Here is a 17,402-nt window from a genome sequence, read left to right on the forward strand (position 1 = left end):
AGCATGGTGGCGCGCGCCTGTAATCCCAGCTACTCAGGAGTCTTGAGGCAGGAGAATTGCTTGAACCCGGGAGGCTGCAGTGAGTCCAGATCGTGCTATTGTACTCCAGCTCCAGTCTGGGCAACAAGAGCAAAACTCCGTCTCAAAAAAAAAAAAAAAAAAAAAGTTAATGATTATTAATACGAATCGGGTTTCATGGATCACTTGAAGGCCTGTCTTCTGTCTTTCTTTAAGACCGTGTGATTTCACCTTGTGAGGTTCACAGAGAACTCCGCCCCGGATTCTGCCCCAGATAATGGGAGGGCTTTCTCAGAAAACACAGGCCTGACACACAAGATCACGCATAGGCTTGTATTCAGGAACGATTTTACAAAACTCGAGAAAAGGCAGCAGGAGATCCAGAATCTCTGTGTGCCTTCTCTTCATCCTACCCCCAGAAAAATGGCCAGTCCAGCCCAGCACCTGCTGAAGCCTCAATATTAAGGGAACGCTTGTCCCATCTCTTGCCCAGGGGAAGTTGGAGAGAAAGCTCGCCTGTGTGCATGTTTGATATAAGCGGTGTGTGTAGGCAGGGAATGGGCTAGAGGACCCTGGACATCTTGGTCAGCCTCCTAGGCAGTGAGTTAGAGGAAAGGGGACTAGGTCTTGCACCTCCACTGTACCTCGGGGTCCAGGCAGACCAGGCAGGGTGTTAATCGTGTCCTGCATGGTGGACCCAAGCTAAAGTGTTGCCTGCAGCCAAAGGCCTGGGCAGGGGCCATCTTCCATCAGCCCAGGGCCCAGGCACAGGGCCACTTGCTGGGGATGGTGGACACCATGTCCCCATTCCCAGCCCTGCTCTAGAAGGCACTGTTCCGTGGACTGCGACCCCTGGAGGGCGGGCAGGGCCTGGACAGGCACAGGCGGCGCTGGGTCTCCAGTCGGCAGAAGCGGTTCTGGTTGGTCACCCGGGTGGTCATGCCCAGCCCACAAGTGGTTGAGCAGGGTCCCCAGGCTGTGCTCCATTCTGGGCAGGGGACACCAGGGGGCAGGGAAGAGACAAGGCCAGAAAACTGGGGTCCTAGGGGAGAAAGAACAAGAGTTAGCACTGAGCAGCCAGGGCTCAGCAGCTCAGTCAACCCACCCACCAGCGGCCACGGCAATCTTGGTCAAATGGCTCAGCTTTCTGCTTCTCAGTTTCTTCTTATGTAAATTTCCTAACAGTGGATGGCATCGAATAAAATGATGGCCATGAAGTGCCTAGCACAGTGCCTGGTACTTGTAAGATTTCCATAAATATTAGTTATTTGGCAACCAGAGTTTGCTGGTCACGATGGCCCCTCAGTCAACTACAGCTTTCTCATCTCTTTGGACAAACAGCATTTTACAGGCAGAGGGTGCCCAGCCTGTGTGGAGTAGTGCTTTGACCCAGTGGCAAGGATGCTAAAGATTCCAGGATTCTTGTGCCAGGAACCAGATGGCGGGTTTACCACGGTCTAGCTTTTTCTCTGCTCCAAGTCTCCCTCTGTGAATATTTTGGTGTCCTTCCTTCTAGTCTTACACCAGTAGTCCCCAACTAGGGTAATTTTGCCTCCCAGGAAAGGTTCGGCAATATCTGGAGACAGTTTTGGTCATCACATTTGGGCGGATGCTACTGGTATCTGGTGAGTAGAAGCCAGGGATGCTGCTAAGCACCCCGCAGTGCACGGGAAAGCCCCCCCAACAAATAATTACTTGCCCTGATTGTCGTTAGTGGTGAGGTTAAGAAACCCTGACTTCTACCCATATGTGTGGGCTGTGTATGCATGTGTATGTGTAGATATACCTGTATACATGCATAGGGACACACTTAGTTGAGATTAAGTTGGAAATACACCTTCTTATCCTGCTTTTATTCGTAAGGCAAACTTACTCGCGTTTTCCTATGTATTTAAATGGATATATCATATTCCATCACAGGGATAATAACAGCTACCTCTGATACAGTACCGTGTGCCAGGCACTGCTACAGCTGCTTGACTTGAACAAACTCAAGTAGTTCTCACAACGCTATGAAGTGGATGCTCTTATTGTCCCCATTGGACAGCTGGAGAAACTGAGACACAGAGAAGTTAAGCAACTTTCTCAGAGTCACACAGCAAAAAGGGGGTGGCGGGGCTGGTGCGGACACCGTGCACCTGACCCAAAACACTCGACTACCTCTTGTGGGTGGCAGCAGCATTTATGAAACCAATCCTCCTCTTTTCAGTTGCCTTTTTTAAAAAGTCACATTCATGTGATAATAATTTTCAAAAAGCAACACAGCAACAGCAAAAATCTCTAAAATTGAAGATTTATAGTGGGACGGTGGGAGGTAACTGTCTATTCTCCATCTCTAGCCCACCCTCAGCCCACATTCCAGAGCAGCCACCTTGCCTGGTTCAGTTTTGAGTTCCTTTTTTAATAAGCCCAAATAACAATAAATTAATAATATTTTATTAATATGTATCAATATATTATAAAGACAGTAACATTATATATTCTAAGAGCTTAGCTCTATTATATCTCTGAAATGTGAGAATTTGGTTCATGTACCCTAACCTATCTTTCCTCTCTCCAGTCTGTCACCCAGTTTTTATTTTTAATTATTTATGGTTTTAAATTACACATCTCAAAGGCAGTGGCTTTTTGTTTATCGGTTTTAAAGTGGGAGGCCTGGTGACCCTCCACTCCTCTTTCTTTTCTTCTTCTTTTTGAGAGGAAGTTTCATGCTTGTGGGCCAGGCTGGAGTGCAGTGCCGTGATCTGGGCTCACTGCAACCTCTGCCTCCTGGGTTCAAGCGATTCTCCTGCCTCAGCCTCCCAAGTAGCTGGATTACAGATACCGGCCACCATGCTCGGCTAATTTTTGAATTTTTAGTAGAGACGGGGTTTCCCCATGTTAGCCAGGCTGGTTTCGAACTCCCTACCTCACGTGATCCTCCCACCTCAGCCTCCCAAGGTGCTGGGATTACAGAGGCGAAACACCGCGCCCGGCCCTCCGCTCCTCTTTCTTATCTCCCTCCTCAGCCTCTGCCCCTCCCAGCTTCTGATGTGTCCCTGGGTCCTGGTACCCAGGAAGCCCCGCCCCACCTCACCCCCCAGGTGGCCCTTGGCGCCCCCAGGCAGTCCTGCCCTTGACCTGGACCAGCGCTGCGCTCACCTTGGGCTGGAAGGGGCTGGGCCCCCAGCCCCCCTCCTTGGCCGCACACCCACTCTGGGCAGCACTTGCCAAGGACCTCGACCCTTCTGGGGTAGGGGCAGTCCCAGCTGGGCAGCCGCACGTCCTCACTGCACAGCGGCACGCAGGTGAAGCCGCCATCCTCGCAGCGGCAGCGGATGCTGCAGTGGGGCTGGAAGGTCTCCCCCTCCTGATACAGGCGACCGTTCACCTCACAGCTGCCATCGTCCTCTGCCACTGCGGAGGAGAAACCGCACCCCCATCGGTGACCCGCAAAGCGGCACAGCCCTCTCTGCAGAGCTGCCCAGATCCTGCCGCAGGAGGCAGCGGTCTCACAGTAGCTGAGCCCTGCCCAGGGCTCCAGCCCAGGATATGCACCTCTCCCCAGCCCTCCACCAGCCTGCTGGGGCACCCTGCATCCTGGCACAGGGATTGCAAGAAGACAGGACTGGACTGACCCCCCAGCTCTGCCCTTTCTTAGCTGTGGACCTGGGCCAAGTGATTTCACTTCTTCTTGCCTCAGTGTCCTCATTTGCAAGGTGGGATATAATGGTACTTATTTTCCAAGGTGGTAGAGACTACTCGGAATGACAGGTGTAATGATCACAACATAAAGGAGATCTTCCATATGTCCTTGCTTATTATCGTTAGTATAGTTACTATATATTAATAACGTTTAAGTATTCTATGCACACTGAGATTTCATGCAACAAAGTCATTGTCCACTTGTGTTGTAGTCATCACTGTCATGTCAGGGCTTAACTTGCCGGCTGTGTGTCTTTGAGTAAGTTACTTAACTTCTCTGAGTGGCCTGAACAACAGCAATAATGAGCTCGGTAACTGTACCTCCAGGTTCCATGGGATGACATGTCCATACCCTCTAGCACACAGTGCTAGGCATGGCCTAAGTGCTCAGGGAACACTCTTTCAATGAAGCCCTCAAGATATGGATGTTATTGCCGCTTCCTCCACTGGACATGAACTCCTTGAGGGCTGGGGCTGCCAGTGTGCATCTCTGCATCCCTCTGATGGGCTCAGAGCCTAGGTGTAACACACAGCACTGCAGGAAATGCCCCTTGAATGAATAGCTGGCATAAGGCTTGGCACATGAGATACACTGATAAAATAGCCCTACTCCTTATCATTCCAGAGGTATTTACTGTTTCCCTCCTGTGTGCCAACCACTGTGCTCCTAGACAGAAAGAGGACAGTTCCTGCCTCGAGGGACTTACGAGCCTGGGGAGGGGGCACAGGTGTGAGGGCATCATCTCCAAGACAGAATGAAGTAAGAGCGCTGGAGAGGCATGTGAGCCGCTCAGGAAGTGCAGATGAGGAACAGCGTGTATGTGAGACTTTGGTGACCACTGAGCTATGTCTGGGGAAAGGACTCATTAGCAAACAGGTTCTCCCAGATCTTCTGAGAAAACCTTCCAGTAGGTCTATACACACACAGGGGTTTCAGAACCACACATACTCAGGTTCCAACTCTGGCTCCCACTTGTGGGGCCTGGGGCAAGTTATTTTGCCTCTCTGAGCCTTGGTACCTGGCTCACAGGGCTGCTGGGGGATTAGATGAGCTAGGGGACTTATAGCATTTTGCCCCAAGCCTGGCACATAGCAGATGCTCAATATATAGGAGTGGGTTATGCTTCCACATAGCATCTGTTATGTGCCAGGCTTGGGGCAAAATGCTGTAAGTCCCCTGGCTCATCTAATCCTCCAGCAGGAAAGACCTCACTGAGAAATAATGCTGGTAGAGGGAACAGCCAGTGCAAAGGCCCTGAGGCAGGAGTGTGCCTGGGGTATTTAAGGAACAGCAAGGGGCCAATGTGACTGCAGCAGACAGCAGGAGGAGATGAGGTCAGAGAGGAAGCAGGAGCAAGATCCTGTGGGGCCTTGTAGGCCACTGTGGGGACTTTGGCTTTTCCTCTGAGATGGGAAGCCACCAGAAGGCTTGGGGCAGAGGAGGGAGGTGATCTGGCAGGAGCTCTCTGCTGTGTTGTGAATAGACCAGGGGCAAGGAGAGAAGGAGGGAGATGATTATGGGGCTACTGCAAAATCCAGGCCAATGATGACGGGGCTCAGACAAGGGTGGTAGCCACAGAAGGGACGGGAGTGTCGGATGCTGGAAATACCATGATGAATTTGCTGGTGGATGGTATGTGGGAGGTGAGAAAAGAGAGACGTCTAGGCCAGCTGTGGTGGTTCACGCCTGTAATCCCAGCACTTAGGGAGGTTGAGGCGGGTGAATCACTTGAGGTGGGGAGTTCCAGACCAGCCTGGCCAACATGGCAAAAACCCATCTCTACTAAAAATACAAAAATCAGCTGGGCATGGTGGCAGGAGTCTGTAATCTCAGCTACTTGGGAGGCTGAGGCATGAGAATCGCTTGAACGCAAGAGGTGGGGGTTACAGTGAGCCAAGATCATGCCACTGCACACTGGGTGAAAGAGTGAGACTCCATCTCAAAAAGAGAGAGAGAGAGAGAGAGAGAGACATCTAGAATGACTCCAAGGTCTTGAGCCTGAGCCATGAGAAGCATGGAGATGCTTTCAACAGACGGGGGAGACCGATCTGGGGGGCAGGAGATGAGGATCCCGGCATTGGATGTGCTGTTACACGATGGTGAATCTGTAGCACGTCTCGCAGCTCAGAGTTGGCCCTTACAGAAGGGCGTTCAATGAGTGATAGGAGAAGTTTTTGGCAGCGTGTTCCCTGCAAAGCCCCAGACTGAGCCTTTGTGATGTGTTAGCTGGACTCTTTGGGGTTCACCAGTTCCCGGTGAACTTTAAATCAGTTTAAATCATTAAGCACTCATGAGCACCCACCATGTTGACAGACTAAGGTGGGGAGTTGCAGGAAGGACCAGGGACCCAAGTACACTTTGGCCTGCGGTGTTTGAAGTCTGAATTAAGATGAAATACGAAAAATCCCTTAATACACTTATCGAAAATCACAGCCTATGTACTATTCAACAGCTGCGTGTCAGGCAGTTGAGCAATGGAGTTTGTGGAGTCAGCTCCCTGAGTTCAAATCTCAGCTCTGCTAGTTATGAGCTTTGTGACCTTGGGCAAGTTGCCTAGCTTCTCTATACCTCTTTTTTCCATTTATAACAGAAGGGTGGGCCAGGCGCGGTGGCTCACACCTATAATCCCAGCACTTTGGGAGGCCGAGGCAGGCAGATTACCTGAGGTTAGGAGTTTGAAACCAGCCTGACCAACATGGAGAAACCCTGTCTCTACTAAAAATACAAAATTAGCCGGGCTTGGTGGCACATGCCTGTAATCCCAGCTACTAGGGAGGCTGAGGCAGGAGAATCGCTTGAACCTGGGAGGCGGAGGTTGCGGTGAGCGGAGATCTTGCCACAGCACTCCAGCCTGGGCAACAAGAGCGAAACCCCGTCTCAGGAAAAAAAAAAAAAAGAGAGAGAGAAGGGTGACATTAGTACCTACCTCATGTGGTTGTGAGATTAAATGAGTTTATATTTGCGAAACCCTCAGTGTCTTACACATGGTAAGGGCTTGTGCAAGTGTAAAATAAACTCTGTGGGTGCTGTTTACACGTGTCATGGCAAATGTAAATAACAGCTTTGTAAGCAAAGTGGTACTTATCTCAATTGTTCTTCAGATACATTTTCACAAGCAATCATCCCTCAGTCTGTGTAACAAATCACCCTCCTTATCCTTACAATATTTGTAAATAAAGCATTTCACATGGAGTTATTACTTTTTTTTTTTTTTGAGATAGGTCTGTCGCCCAGGCTCAAGCGAGCCTCTCGCCTCAGCCTCTCAAGTAGCTACAGGCACGTGCCACCATACCTGGCTAATTTTTTTTTTTTTTGCAGAGATAGGATCTCAGTATGTTGCCAAGGCTGGCCTAGAACTCCTGGGCTCAAGTGGTCCCCCCGCCTCAGTCTCCCAAAGTGATAGGATTATAGGCATGAGCCACTGTGCCTGGCCTGTTGTTTTTTGACAATGCTTTTCCTATAAATAGATTAATTGTCAATAATTCATGAGCTTCTCTCTCTCTCTCTCGTTCTTATTTTTATAAAAGTGTGACATGCACATGAATGAAAGAGGTAAATTGTTCCACAAGGCTTATTATTAAAAAAGAAAGAAGAAGAACAATCTCTTGCCTCTTTGCATTTCTCGAAAGTGATGGTTCCCGACTGGAGATTTTGCCCCCTGGGGAAATTTGGCACTGTCTGAAGACAGACTGTCATGACGTGGGGGACGGGGAGTGCTCCTGGTATACAGTGGGTAGAGTTCAGGGATGCTGCTAGAAGTTTTACCATGCACAGGACAGCCCTCCCAAGACAACGAATTCTCTGGCACCAAGTCACTAGAGCCAGCTTGCAAAGCCTGCCCCAAAGCATCAGAGGACACCAAGGCCTAGAAGAGTGGTGAGGAAAGTCACCTGCTCGGGTGACTGGTGAGTACATAGCAAACCCAGGATTCCAGCAGTGCTCCGAGGGCCCCTACTCTGAGTGAAGACAGAATGAAATGTTCCTTAGAGCCTGTTGGATCCGGTCCCATGCCGTGTGACATGAAGCATGTCCCTTAATGCCGGTGAACCTCAGTTTCCTCATTCATAAAATGGGTCTGAAAGTACTTCCCATCGTAGGGTTATTGTGAGGATGATGTGACGTGTGTAGTAAGTGCTTAGCACAGTTCTGGACACATATTATGCCCTAAATAAGAGGTTGCACTTTTATTTTCCTCAAAGTGTTGTAAGGATCCTGAGAAGGGAATGGTGGCATCCGATTTGAAGAATCTGGGAGGGCTTCTCAGGGGAGAAGGTGTTTGAACCTGGCTTTGAAAGTTGGCAATGATTTGGACAGGTAGGGATGGGGGAAGGTTACTGGGGTAGTAAGATGATTTAAGCAGAGGCCAAAAAGGGAGAGGAGGGAGTACAGAATGGGCTTTGGGCCACCAAGTTCAGCTGGAATGGGTGGGGTACCTGAAGTGAGCATCCAAGGAGATAGAGGAGGACTGCACTTTGATTCAGGACACCACGGCCTTGACCTCCCGCTCACACACCCCCCTCAGTCCTGCAAACCTGCTTACAGAGGCACAGGGCCCCCCGGCCACCGGGTCCTGCCCCGGGCTGGCAGACCAGGCCCTGGCTGGCGTCGCAGACGTGGAGTTGGTCGCAGGGCTCCCCCAGCCGTCGTGCACATACCCGGCAGCAGCCACAGCCATCCAGCACCAGGGCTACTCCCAGTGGGCATCGGGGAGGTGGCCAGGGGCAGGTACATGGTGTTGGGCACAGCTGGGTACACACCTGAAGAGACAGAGACCTCACTCAGCCACGGGCTTTCAAGGTGGGCAGTGAGACCCTCACAACCAGCCACCTCTGCCAGGCTGGGCAGTGTGGGGTCCACACCTTAGCCTCAGAGCCATGCAGACCTGGCCTCGAAGGCCAGTAGTCCCACAACATGCCCTAAGAGGCAGCATGGCATGTGGTTACGGGCAAGGACTCTGGGCTAGAGTTCCAGTTCTTTACTTTTTATTTTTATTTTTGGAGTCAATAGTCTTGCTCTGTCGCCCAGGCTGGAGTGCAGTAGCACAATCCCAGCCTCACTGCAACCTCCATCTCCTGGGTTCAAGCGACTCGTATGCCTCAGCCTCTCAAGTAGCTGGGACTACATGCACCCACCACCACGCCCAGCAATTTTTGTATTTTTAGTAAAGATCTGGTTTCACCATGTTACCCAGGCTAGTCTTGAAATCCTGAGCTCGGGCAATCCACCTGCCTCGGCCTCCCAAAGTGCTGGGATTACAGGCATGAGCCACTGCACCTGGCTGGACTTCCAGTTCTAATTCTGCCCCTTATTAGCTGAGTGACCTCGAGGACGTTACTTAAGCTCTCTGAGCCTCAGTTTCCTTGAAGTATCTAACTCAGAGGATTACTCTGAGGAGTACGTGAAATGTTGCACAGCAAACCCTCAGCACAGGGCCTGGCATGCAGTAGGCGCTCAGTGCACTTAGCTTTGATGATCATTGTTGTTAATGATGGCAGAGGGCTCAGCCTCTGCCTGCCCTCTGGGAGCTTACAGAAAGGCAAAAGTAACAAGTCAAGGATGAAAATGGCAGGGGCTGGTACATTTTCCAGCATATGGCTACTTATCTTAGGACGAATAAATCGAACTGTATCATGGATGTTTTTGGCCTTTTGATTCATCCAGCAAGCTTCCCAGCTCTGGCTGTGCACCAGATCAGCCAGGAGACTTGGGAAAATACAGACCCCCCAACCCACTCTGGGGCTTACAAAATCAGAAGTCCCTGACTCTGGGACCTGGAATCGTTATTTTTAACAAGCTGTCCAGCGGCTTCTGCAGCTCAGCTAGGTTTGCAGCACCTCTGACCCAGTCTAACCTCCTCCGCCTGCCAGGTACAGATGGGGAAACGGAGCTCCAGAGAGGGACAGGGACTTGCTACAAGTCAGTGTGTTCGATTCAGGGCTGGGAGCGTCCCAGGTCCTGCTTCCCAAGTGAGGACTCAGGGTCACGGGGTGGGGGTAGACTGTGTCCGTAAGCCAGGCACCCACTCCCCAGTGACAGGGTCAGGGTATCAGCCCATGTGACCTGCCTGCCCCTCACCACCCACATCAGAAAAACAACCGCAACATACAGCAAGGTGCCGTGGGCTCCCTGTCCGCCCATTTGAAGGTGGGAACCAAGAAGGATGCATAATTCAAGATGCTTCCAGTGGCCCCATCTGTGGGGGCCCAAGTTTGAGTTTAGTAGGATCCTTAGGGGATGAGGGTTTTATCTAGAGGAAGGGAGACTTGCAGTTTACATTGATGGGGCTAATGACCTTGTATCTCCTGTGCAGCCCCAAAGCAGGCAATGACCCCTTTGCCCTGCCTCACCCCCTGCCCCGCCCAGTGCCCACCCACCCACAATCCTGCAAACCTGCTTTCAGTTCCTGGCAACTCCCACACTGGCCACTAGGAGCCATTGCAAACTGGCTGACCAGCCTCTGGTGGGGGCCACAAAGTAGGAGGCGATCACGGCCCCCACTAAGACAGCACTGAGTAGCAGATGAACGCACAGAGCTAGGTGTCTGGCTGCCTCACAAGGGAGCGGGTCCCATCACTGCAGGCTGTTCAGATTAGAGAGACGATGGCCTGACCTCGCCCCTCAAGGTGTGATCTGAACTAGCAGCAGCAGCGCCACCTGGGAGCTTGTTAGACAGGCAGCATCTGGAGCCCCTCTATAAATCCAAAGCCGGATTTTTATATAACAAATCCGAATCTGCAGTTTCTTTTTTTTCTTTTCTTTTTTTTTTTTTTTTGAGATGGAATCTTGCTCTGTCACCCAGGCTGGAGTGCAGTGGCACGATCTTGGCTCACTGAAACCTTCGCCTCCCAGGTTCAAGCAATTCTTCTGCCTCAGCCTCCTGAGTAGCTGGGATTACAGGTGCGCGCCACCACGCCCGGCTAATTTTTTGTATTTTTAGTACAGACGGGGTTTCACCATGCTGGCCAGGCTGATCTCAAACTCCTGACCTCGTGATCCACCCACCTTGGCCTCTCAAAGCGCTGGGATTACAGGCATGAGCCACCGTGCCCGGCCTGAATCTGCATTTTCATAAATCCACAAGTGATTCACATAGAAACAGTCTGGGCTTTGGGGTTCCCTTCTAAGTCAGAGGTTCAGCTGCCTTGACTTGTGGGCAATGGTGGGAGGACTGTCAGGAGTGACCCTCAGGTCCCTCCCACCTGAAAACAGGAGTGCCAGGAAATAGACCAGCAGCTGTGCACCCAGGATCCCACTGTGGACCCCTCTACTGGCCATGTTTGTCAGGGGGCAGGACTCTGTAGGCCCCAATACCCAGGAGAAGCTATTAATGACATCAACTATTCTAGTGTACAATTATCCCATGTGATACCATATGTATGTCATGTGCCAAGTGCCATTGTCTCATTTACCCCTCCAATGTGAGGTGCCATCGTTACGCGCATTTTAAAGATGAGAAAACTGGAGCTCAAAGCATGTAGTAACACAGCCAGTAAGAGACAGAATCAGGATTGACATCCAAGTTCAGGTTGACATCCAAGGCCCAAACTCAAGTTGTCCCATTGTGCCTCAGTTTCCCCAGGGCCTTGCTGTGATATCTGGGGGTTGGGGAGGGGGCAAGGCTTATGATATCTGGGGCAGGAGCACTGGGCATGGAGTTTTTTGGGCAAGAGTTGACATTCAGATTCTGCCACTGACTTGCTACGTGACTGAACACGTGGACGAACGGCTTTGGAAGGTGGAGGTGAAGCTCAGTTTTCTCCTCTGTAAAGTGGAGTAGAGAACACCTGTTTATGAGTGATGGTGGAGATTAAATGAGGTCCTGGCCAGTCCTTGATCGATGTGGTTTTGCTTGTGTCCAGGTGTCTGCCTCCTGTCCCGGTCCACAGCCGGGAGCCCCGGAGCCAACGGTCAGCCTGGAAGACTCAGAGTTCTCCCTGTGAAGGTTGCTGTGGCTTTCCATGTCGTGGTGACTAAGTCCCTGTGTGTTTTCTGCAGTCCCTGCTTCCTAGGACCAGGGAAGAATGGCCCCGTAAGTCTCACCCTAATGGCAAGTCTAGGACAGCTTTACTTTGTTCTCTCATAATCCTGGACCCCTTCTCCCTCCTAGAGCCCCAAGTCCCCTATTCCAACTACCCAAGCCACCCACACTGGCATCATGTCCTACCCATCCCCTTTGGAAGAACAAACAGCGGGGCAGGATGCCAGTGTGGTTCTCAGCCTTCCCGGGCACCAAGACTTGGGGCCTGAGGGAGAGAAGCTCCTGCCCATGCTTCTCAAAGGAGCATGAAAATACAGTGAGATCGTGGCTTGTGGTGGGGCCGATTCCATGGTTCTGAGAACTCAGCATTTGCCGAGGGGATGACAAGGCTTAGCAGCTGTTGCCTTGGTCCAGTTTGGGCTTTGGGAGGCACAGACTGGAGTGCCTCTCCCCCTACATCCATGTCTGTTCTGGGCTCCGCCGTGGCCCTTCTCCATTGCTCTGACCTTTCTTTGCTGTGTGACTTTAAGCAAGTTGCTTACCCTTTCTGAGCCTCACTTAACTGAAAATTCCTTATGGGGTTGTTGTGCATGTTAGACAAGGTAGATGTCCCACAAGCTCTTTGGTGAATGTCCCATGCAGCATTCGGGGAGAAGGTCATTACTCCACAGAGGTGTCTCCTGTCCCCCTCTAGCTAGGGCGGGCGGGTCACTCACTGCCTAAGAGTCCAACGGCATTGATGCCCTTGCAGAGTAAACCTTCCAATCAGCTAGGTATCCATCCAAATGCTGGCTCAGAGTCAGGCCAAGCATGTCATGTCTTCAGTACCCCCATTCATAATGAGGGTACATTAAAATCCTCCTTAATTTGCCGGTAAGTTTGATGAATGATCTTGAATGGCCTTCACAAAGGCCTCACAAACTGTATACCCTTCACCTGGGAAGATGCTGAGGCCCAGAGAAGGCCAGGCATGTGTCTGAGGTCACAGAGCAGGGCTGGCCGGAGGCAGCTCTGAGTGCCAGGGAGAGAAGCCCTGCTTAGGCATGGTGGCCAGACTGTGCCCAATGTGGGGCCCTGGAGGAATTCTGCCAAGGGGGTCCTTGGCTGTGATTTTTACATCCCCATCCCCTCCACACCCAAGTAGTCAGCAGTGCATTCAAGGGCCCGGGCCTCCTTACCTTTGAGAGGAGGCAGAGGAGGGAGAAGGCCAGAAGGTGGGTCTTCAGTGTGCCTCTCATGTCCCCCGCAGAGCCAGCTTTGAGCCTGGGAGGCGGACCTGTGAGTCTTTATGTTCCGGCAGCTGTGAGGTCACTCCCAGGCACACACAGGCACACGCGCACACACACACACACACACACACACACACTAGCTTTTTCATTCCTTGCTTTGCTTCCCATCCACATGGCCCAAAGGATGAGCCCATTTACCTGAAGGTGAAACTGTGAAGGCCACCAAGGGGGTGCCTGTCTGTGTGCGTGTGTGTGTGTGTGCGTGCGTGTGTGTGGGTGAAAGCCCGAGCCAGTGCCAGCACCAAGAGCCTGTGACAGCTTGCAGGGGCCTTCCTATCTCCTCCCAGCCCAAGAGGGTCCTAGCCCTGCTGTAGTTGCGAAGCCCTATCCCAGACCCCTGTCCGAACCCCAGTGGTGCTGCAGATACCGGAAGCATTCCGTAAACACCCCCTTTGCAGAGCTGACCCAAGGTCTCCTAAGCTCCGTGGCCCTGACTCTGGGTAGCCGCGGCCCAGCCTGCGGTTTCTGGCAGGCAGATTGGCAGCCACCCAGAGGCGGGTGTGACCCAGAGCAAAACTTCCCTCGGCGGCCTGTTTGCTCTTGGCAATAAGGGACCTCCCTTGGCCTGCCTCCCAGCTCTGGAAGGGGGCCCGTGGTGGGCGAGTCCGGGCAGGCTGGACCTACTGTGTGCCGGTGCTTGCTGGGCACTGCTAGATGATGGGGTCGAGCCAAATCCATTTGGTTTCATTCAGCCACCTCTGAAGTCACCTCTGCAGGAGCTGAAGGCATAACACTGACCTGAGGACAAGGCCCAGAGAGGGAGAAAACAGAGGGAAAGCAGGTGGAAGTTCAGGAATACCAGGCAAGGTCCCTTGCTCAGACCAAGAGTATGGGACGCTTTCTGATGGAGGTGCCATTTCAGAAAGCCAAGAAAAGAGAGGGTGAGAGAGGGCAGAATGTTCCAGGCCAAGGGAACAGCACGTACCAACGCCTAGATGTCGGACATAGCATGATAGCCTGCTTATTCTGGGAGCCAAAGTGCCTGGTATGAGCAGAGCCTTCTGTGCAATGGGAAATGGTGATGTCTGTGAAAGGTGAGACATACAAGTTCACACCACCGAGATTTGGGGACATCAACGATGTCCCAGCCATGAGGGCAGGGGATGAAAAGACATGGGCTTTGTTTGTAGAATTTGGCAAAGATAAAAGAGGTGATGTCAAGGGCTGTCTGGGCCCCCGTTACCTCCACCAGTAGTAGTCCAAACCTCAAAGTGATCTAGCTGGACAGCAGAGGTTCCAGAATGGGTGATCGGTGAGGAAGAAGTGTGACTTGATATAGTGGCAAGACGGGGATTGTGAGCGTGGAGGCGATTCCCTCCACGGCTGCTGTCCTATTAGAAGAGGCAATAGAAACAGAAGTTGAAGATGAAAATGTGGGATTTGATTATTTATGGCAGGAAGAGGTGGCCAGGGTGGAGATGGGGGTCCAGAAACTTGGAGGAAAAGAAACAGAAGAGGTCTTTCTTATTTTGTTTTATTTTGGGATTCTTGTGGAAATGCGGATGTTTTAGTCAGAAGCATGCCTAGAGTACTTTACATCCACAGTAGATCATTTTTAACACCCCTCTTCCTTCATACTACAAAATTATTTTCAGTAATAATCATGAAATGAAACAAATATTTTTTATGTATGAATTAAAATTTGTACTTACCAAACAAAATAATTACCATTCACAGTTCACACTGTTTTACTCCTTTAAAAACTGTAATACAAATCAAAACTCCAAGTAGTTTCGTAAAATGACAAAATTGAAATACTCTTATTGTCATCTTTACCATCTCTCTGCGCTCATTGTTGATTTCACTCTACTGTTTAAATGCAAAAATACAGCCAGGCCAGTGGCTCACGTCTGTAATTTGGGAGGCCAAAGTGGGAGAAACACCTGAGGTCAGGAGTTCAAGACCAGCCTGGCCAACATGGTGAAACCCATCCCTACTAAAAAAATACAAAAATTAGTCAGATGTGGTGGGTGCACACCTATAGTCCCAGGTACTCGGGAGGCTGAGGCAGGAGAATTGCTTGAACCCAGGAGGTGGAGGTGGCAGTGAACCGACATCTTGCTACTGCACTCCAGCCTGGGCGACAGAGAGAGACTCTGTCACACACACAAAATAATAATAAAAATAAATGCAGAAATATCAATGCTGGACGGCGGAGACAGGAATGCATTCAAAGCAAGCTTGGAAGATTCTAGAGTTGCGAGGAGCTTACTCTCAACTCATGTGTGTTCCTGAGACCACATGCGCTGGGGGCAACTATATTTCTTAAAGTTCTCCAAGTTGACTTCCATGTAGAATATGTTTATTAAAGGATAAGAATGAAAATGTGCTGATTTGAAGCTTACATATGCATTATTAAACTCTAACAGTTACTGTACCAGTTGTTAGAACTTAGATGAATAAAGGATATTTTCAGGACAAAGTATTTTACCACTGAAATTATTTAGACCTGCCATTGCACAGTGACCATAAAAGCAGACTGACTTCTCATCAGTTTTATTTTATCTTTAAATTCTGTAGGCCCCCCACCCCTTATTGCCTGCACCCAGAGAAGGTCAGTCCTACCTTCCTGTCCTCCTTAGGCCACTGATATTAATAACAATAAAAGCGATTGTGCATAGCACCCAGAAAGATCCAGCCCTTGTGCTAAGTACTGTTTATAAAAAGCAGCATTTCTAATGCTCACAATCCACATCTCAATTTTAAAAAGTGAGGTTCAGAGAGGTTAAGTAACTTGCCTAAAGCTACACAGCTAGAAAACAGAGCCAGGTTTTCAGTGCAGGTCCACATGACTCCAATGCCTAAGTTTCGGTTTTTGCTGCTGTTGTTTATTTCTGCTACTGCCCATAGAGCTCTCTGTGATATGTTTTTTTAAGTTGAGGGGTAATGTATATACAGAAAAGTGCTTAAACTGCACTAATATTAATTATAGAACTTGACAACTCTTTTTTTTTTTTTTTTTTTTTTGAGACAGTGTCTGGCTCTGTCTCCCAGGCTAGAGTGCAATGGCATGAACATAGCGCACTGCAGCCTCAGCCTCCTGGGTTCAAGGGATCCTCCCTCTTCAACCTTCTGAGTAGCTGGTGGCATGAGGCAGCATGTCTGGCTAATTTTGACTCTTGACATATCTATGTACATGACTATGTATATACCCATGTGATCATCACCCAGGTCAAGCTACACTTCCAGAAGGTTCCTTATGCCCCTTCCAAGACTCTACCCTCTGTTCCCCAGGTACCCACTATTCTGACCTCTGTGGCCACAGATTAGTTGTTCCTGAGAGGAACAGTTTTAAGCCACCTCTCTCTCTGAGGCAAGAAGGAAGACGGGAGAAATGAGGAGGTGTGAGGAAGAGAGTTGGAGGGAGACACGCTGGTCTGACATGTCCATCGCAGAGGAAGGAGACCCAGATGATGAGGAGGTGCAGCAGGGCATGGGTGTCGCAGATGGTGAAAAGGGCAGGGCTCCACGGGGCAGGGAGGTGGCAAGAACGGGGCAGAATGCTATGCCCACCTAGAGCCCTCTGAATCAGAGCATGGATTTTTCTTGGAATTTTTTCTCTCTGATAACTGAGGATAGGAAAGTGTGGGCAGTAGGGGCCCTGGGCCATGGCCAGATCAGGAAGCAGGCGTCATTTTCAAGGGTGTTTGGTGATGAAGTGTGAGGGATGGAGCTTGCACACACAGTTCAGCATGAGTGGGTGCGGCAGGAGCGGTGGGTGTGGCAGGAGTGGTGGGTGTGGCAGGAGCGGTGGGTGTACAGGAGCGGCAGGAGTGGCAGGAGCAGTGGGTGTGGTAGGAGCGGTGGGTGTGGCAGGAGCGGTGGGAGCTGCCACTTTGCTGATTGGTTTGCTGCGGTTCCGCCCTCCCTCCAAACTGTCCAGCTTTGGCACCAGAGGGATATGGGCGTCCAGGGAACCCAGGAGTCTTTTGGCTGCAGCCGCAGCCCCCACACAAGGGCCCAGGGTGAGTGTGGCTGCCCTTTGCTTTCCCAGGAGGAAACACAAGCTCAGAAGTCAACAGGTTCAAGCTTCAAATCCCTTCTCCCCACATCGACTTACAGGGCTGGGACCAGGGTGAGGTGACAGAGGCATGTCAGGTGCAACATTTAGGGAGACTCTCATTCTCAGCAGTTGACCTTGCACTTCCACAACCCCAAGAGTGAGCGCCTCGTTCAGAGTGAGGCACCCAGGTCACACAGGAGTTCGTAGTAGGAACTCCGTCAATGTTGGTTGATGGCTAAATGGTGATTTTGTAAGACTGTGCTGAGATCACAAACTAATGCCCACATCTCAGTGGCTTAACCCAGTGAAGCTTATTTCTTGCTCGTGAATAGTCCAAAGTGGGCCAGGCACATCCTGTAGCTCCTCCCTACTCAAGCGTGTGGTCCAAGGACTGATGGCATCAGCATCAGCTGGTTGCATGTTGGAAAT

At 50.8% G+C, this 17,402-nt stretch overlaps 1 protein-coding gene across 1 annotated transcript; it reads right to left on the bottom strand.

Annotated features, from left to right (window-relative positions):
* Nucleotides 1-337: 337 nt before the first annotated feature.
* Nucleotides 338-13,425, bottom strand: WISP2 (WNT1 inducible signaling pathway protein 2). The gene is made up of 5 exons (XM_011997624.1): nt 13,109-13,425; nt 12,860-12,944; nt 8,244-8,460; nt 3,160-3,414; nt 338-1,060 (listed from the first exon to the last, which is right to left on the bottom strand). The coding sequence occupies exons 2-5, from the start codon at nt 12,917-12,919 to the stop codon at nt 840-842; spliced, it is 753 nt and encodes a 250-aa protein (XP_011853014.1). The 5' UTR covers nt 12,920-12,944; nt 13,109-13,425; the 3' UTR covers nt 338-839.
* Nucleotides 13,426-17,402: the final 3,977 nt, after the last annotated feature.

The sequence above is a fragment of the Mandrillus leucophaeus genome, unplaced genomic scaffold, assembly GCF_000951045.1.
Source record: "Mandrillus leucophaeus isolate KB7577 unplaced genomic scaffold, Mleu.le_1.0 Scaffold544, whole genome shotgun sequence".
NCBI classification, from domain to species: Eukaryota; Metazoa; Chordata; class Mammalia; order Primates; family Cercopithecidae; genus Mandrillus; species Mandrillus leucophaeus.

Excerpts from the sequence above, each read along its gene's own strand:
- WISP2 (XM_011997624.1), bottom strand. The coding sequence starts at position 12,919 with ATGAGAGGCACACTGAAGACCCACCTTCTGGCCTTCTCCCTCCTCTGC. Across the intron at positions 3,415-8,243 it reads CCGGGGGGCCCTGTGCCTCT|TGGCAGAGGACGATGGCAGC; the intron begins GTAAGCAGGTTT and ends TCTCCTCCGCAG. Across the intron at positions 1,061-3,159 it reads CCAGCCCCTTCCAGCCCAAG|GACCCCAGTTTTCTGGCCTT; the intron begins GTGAGCGCAGCG and ends TTTCTCCCCTAG.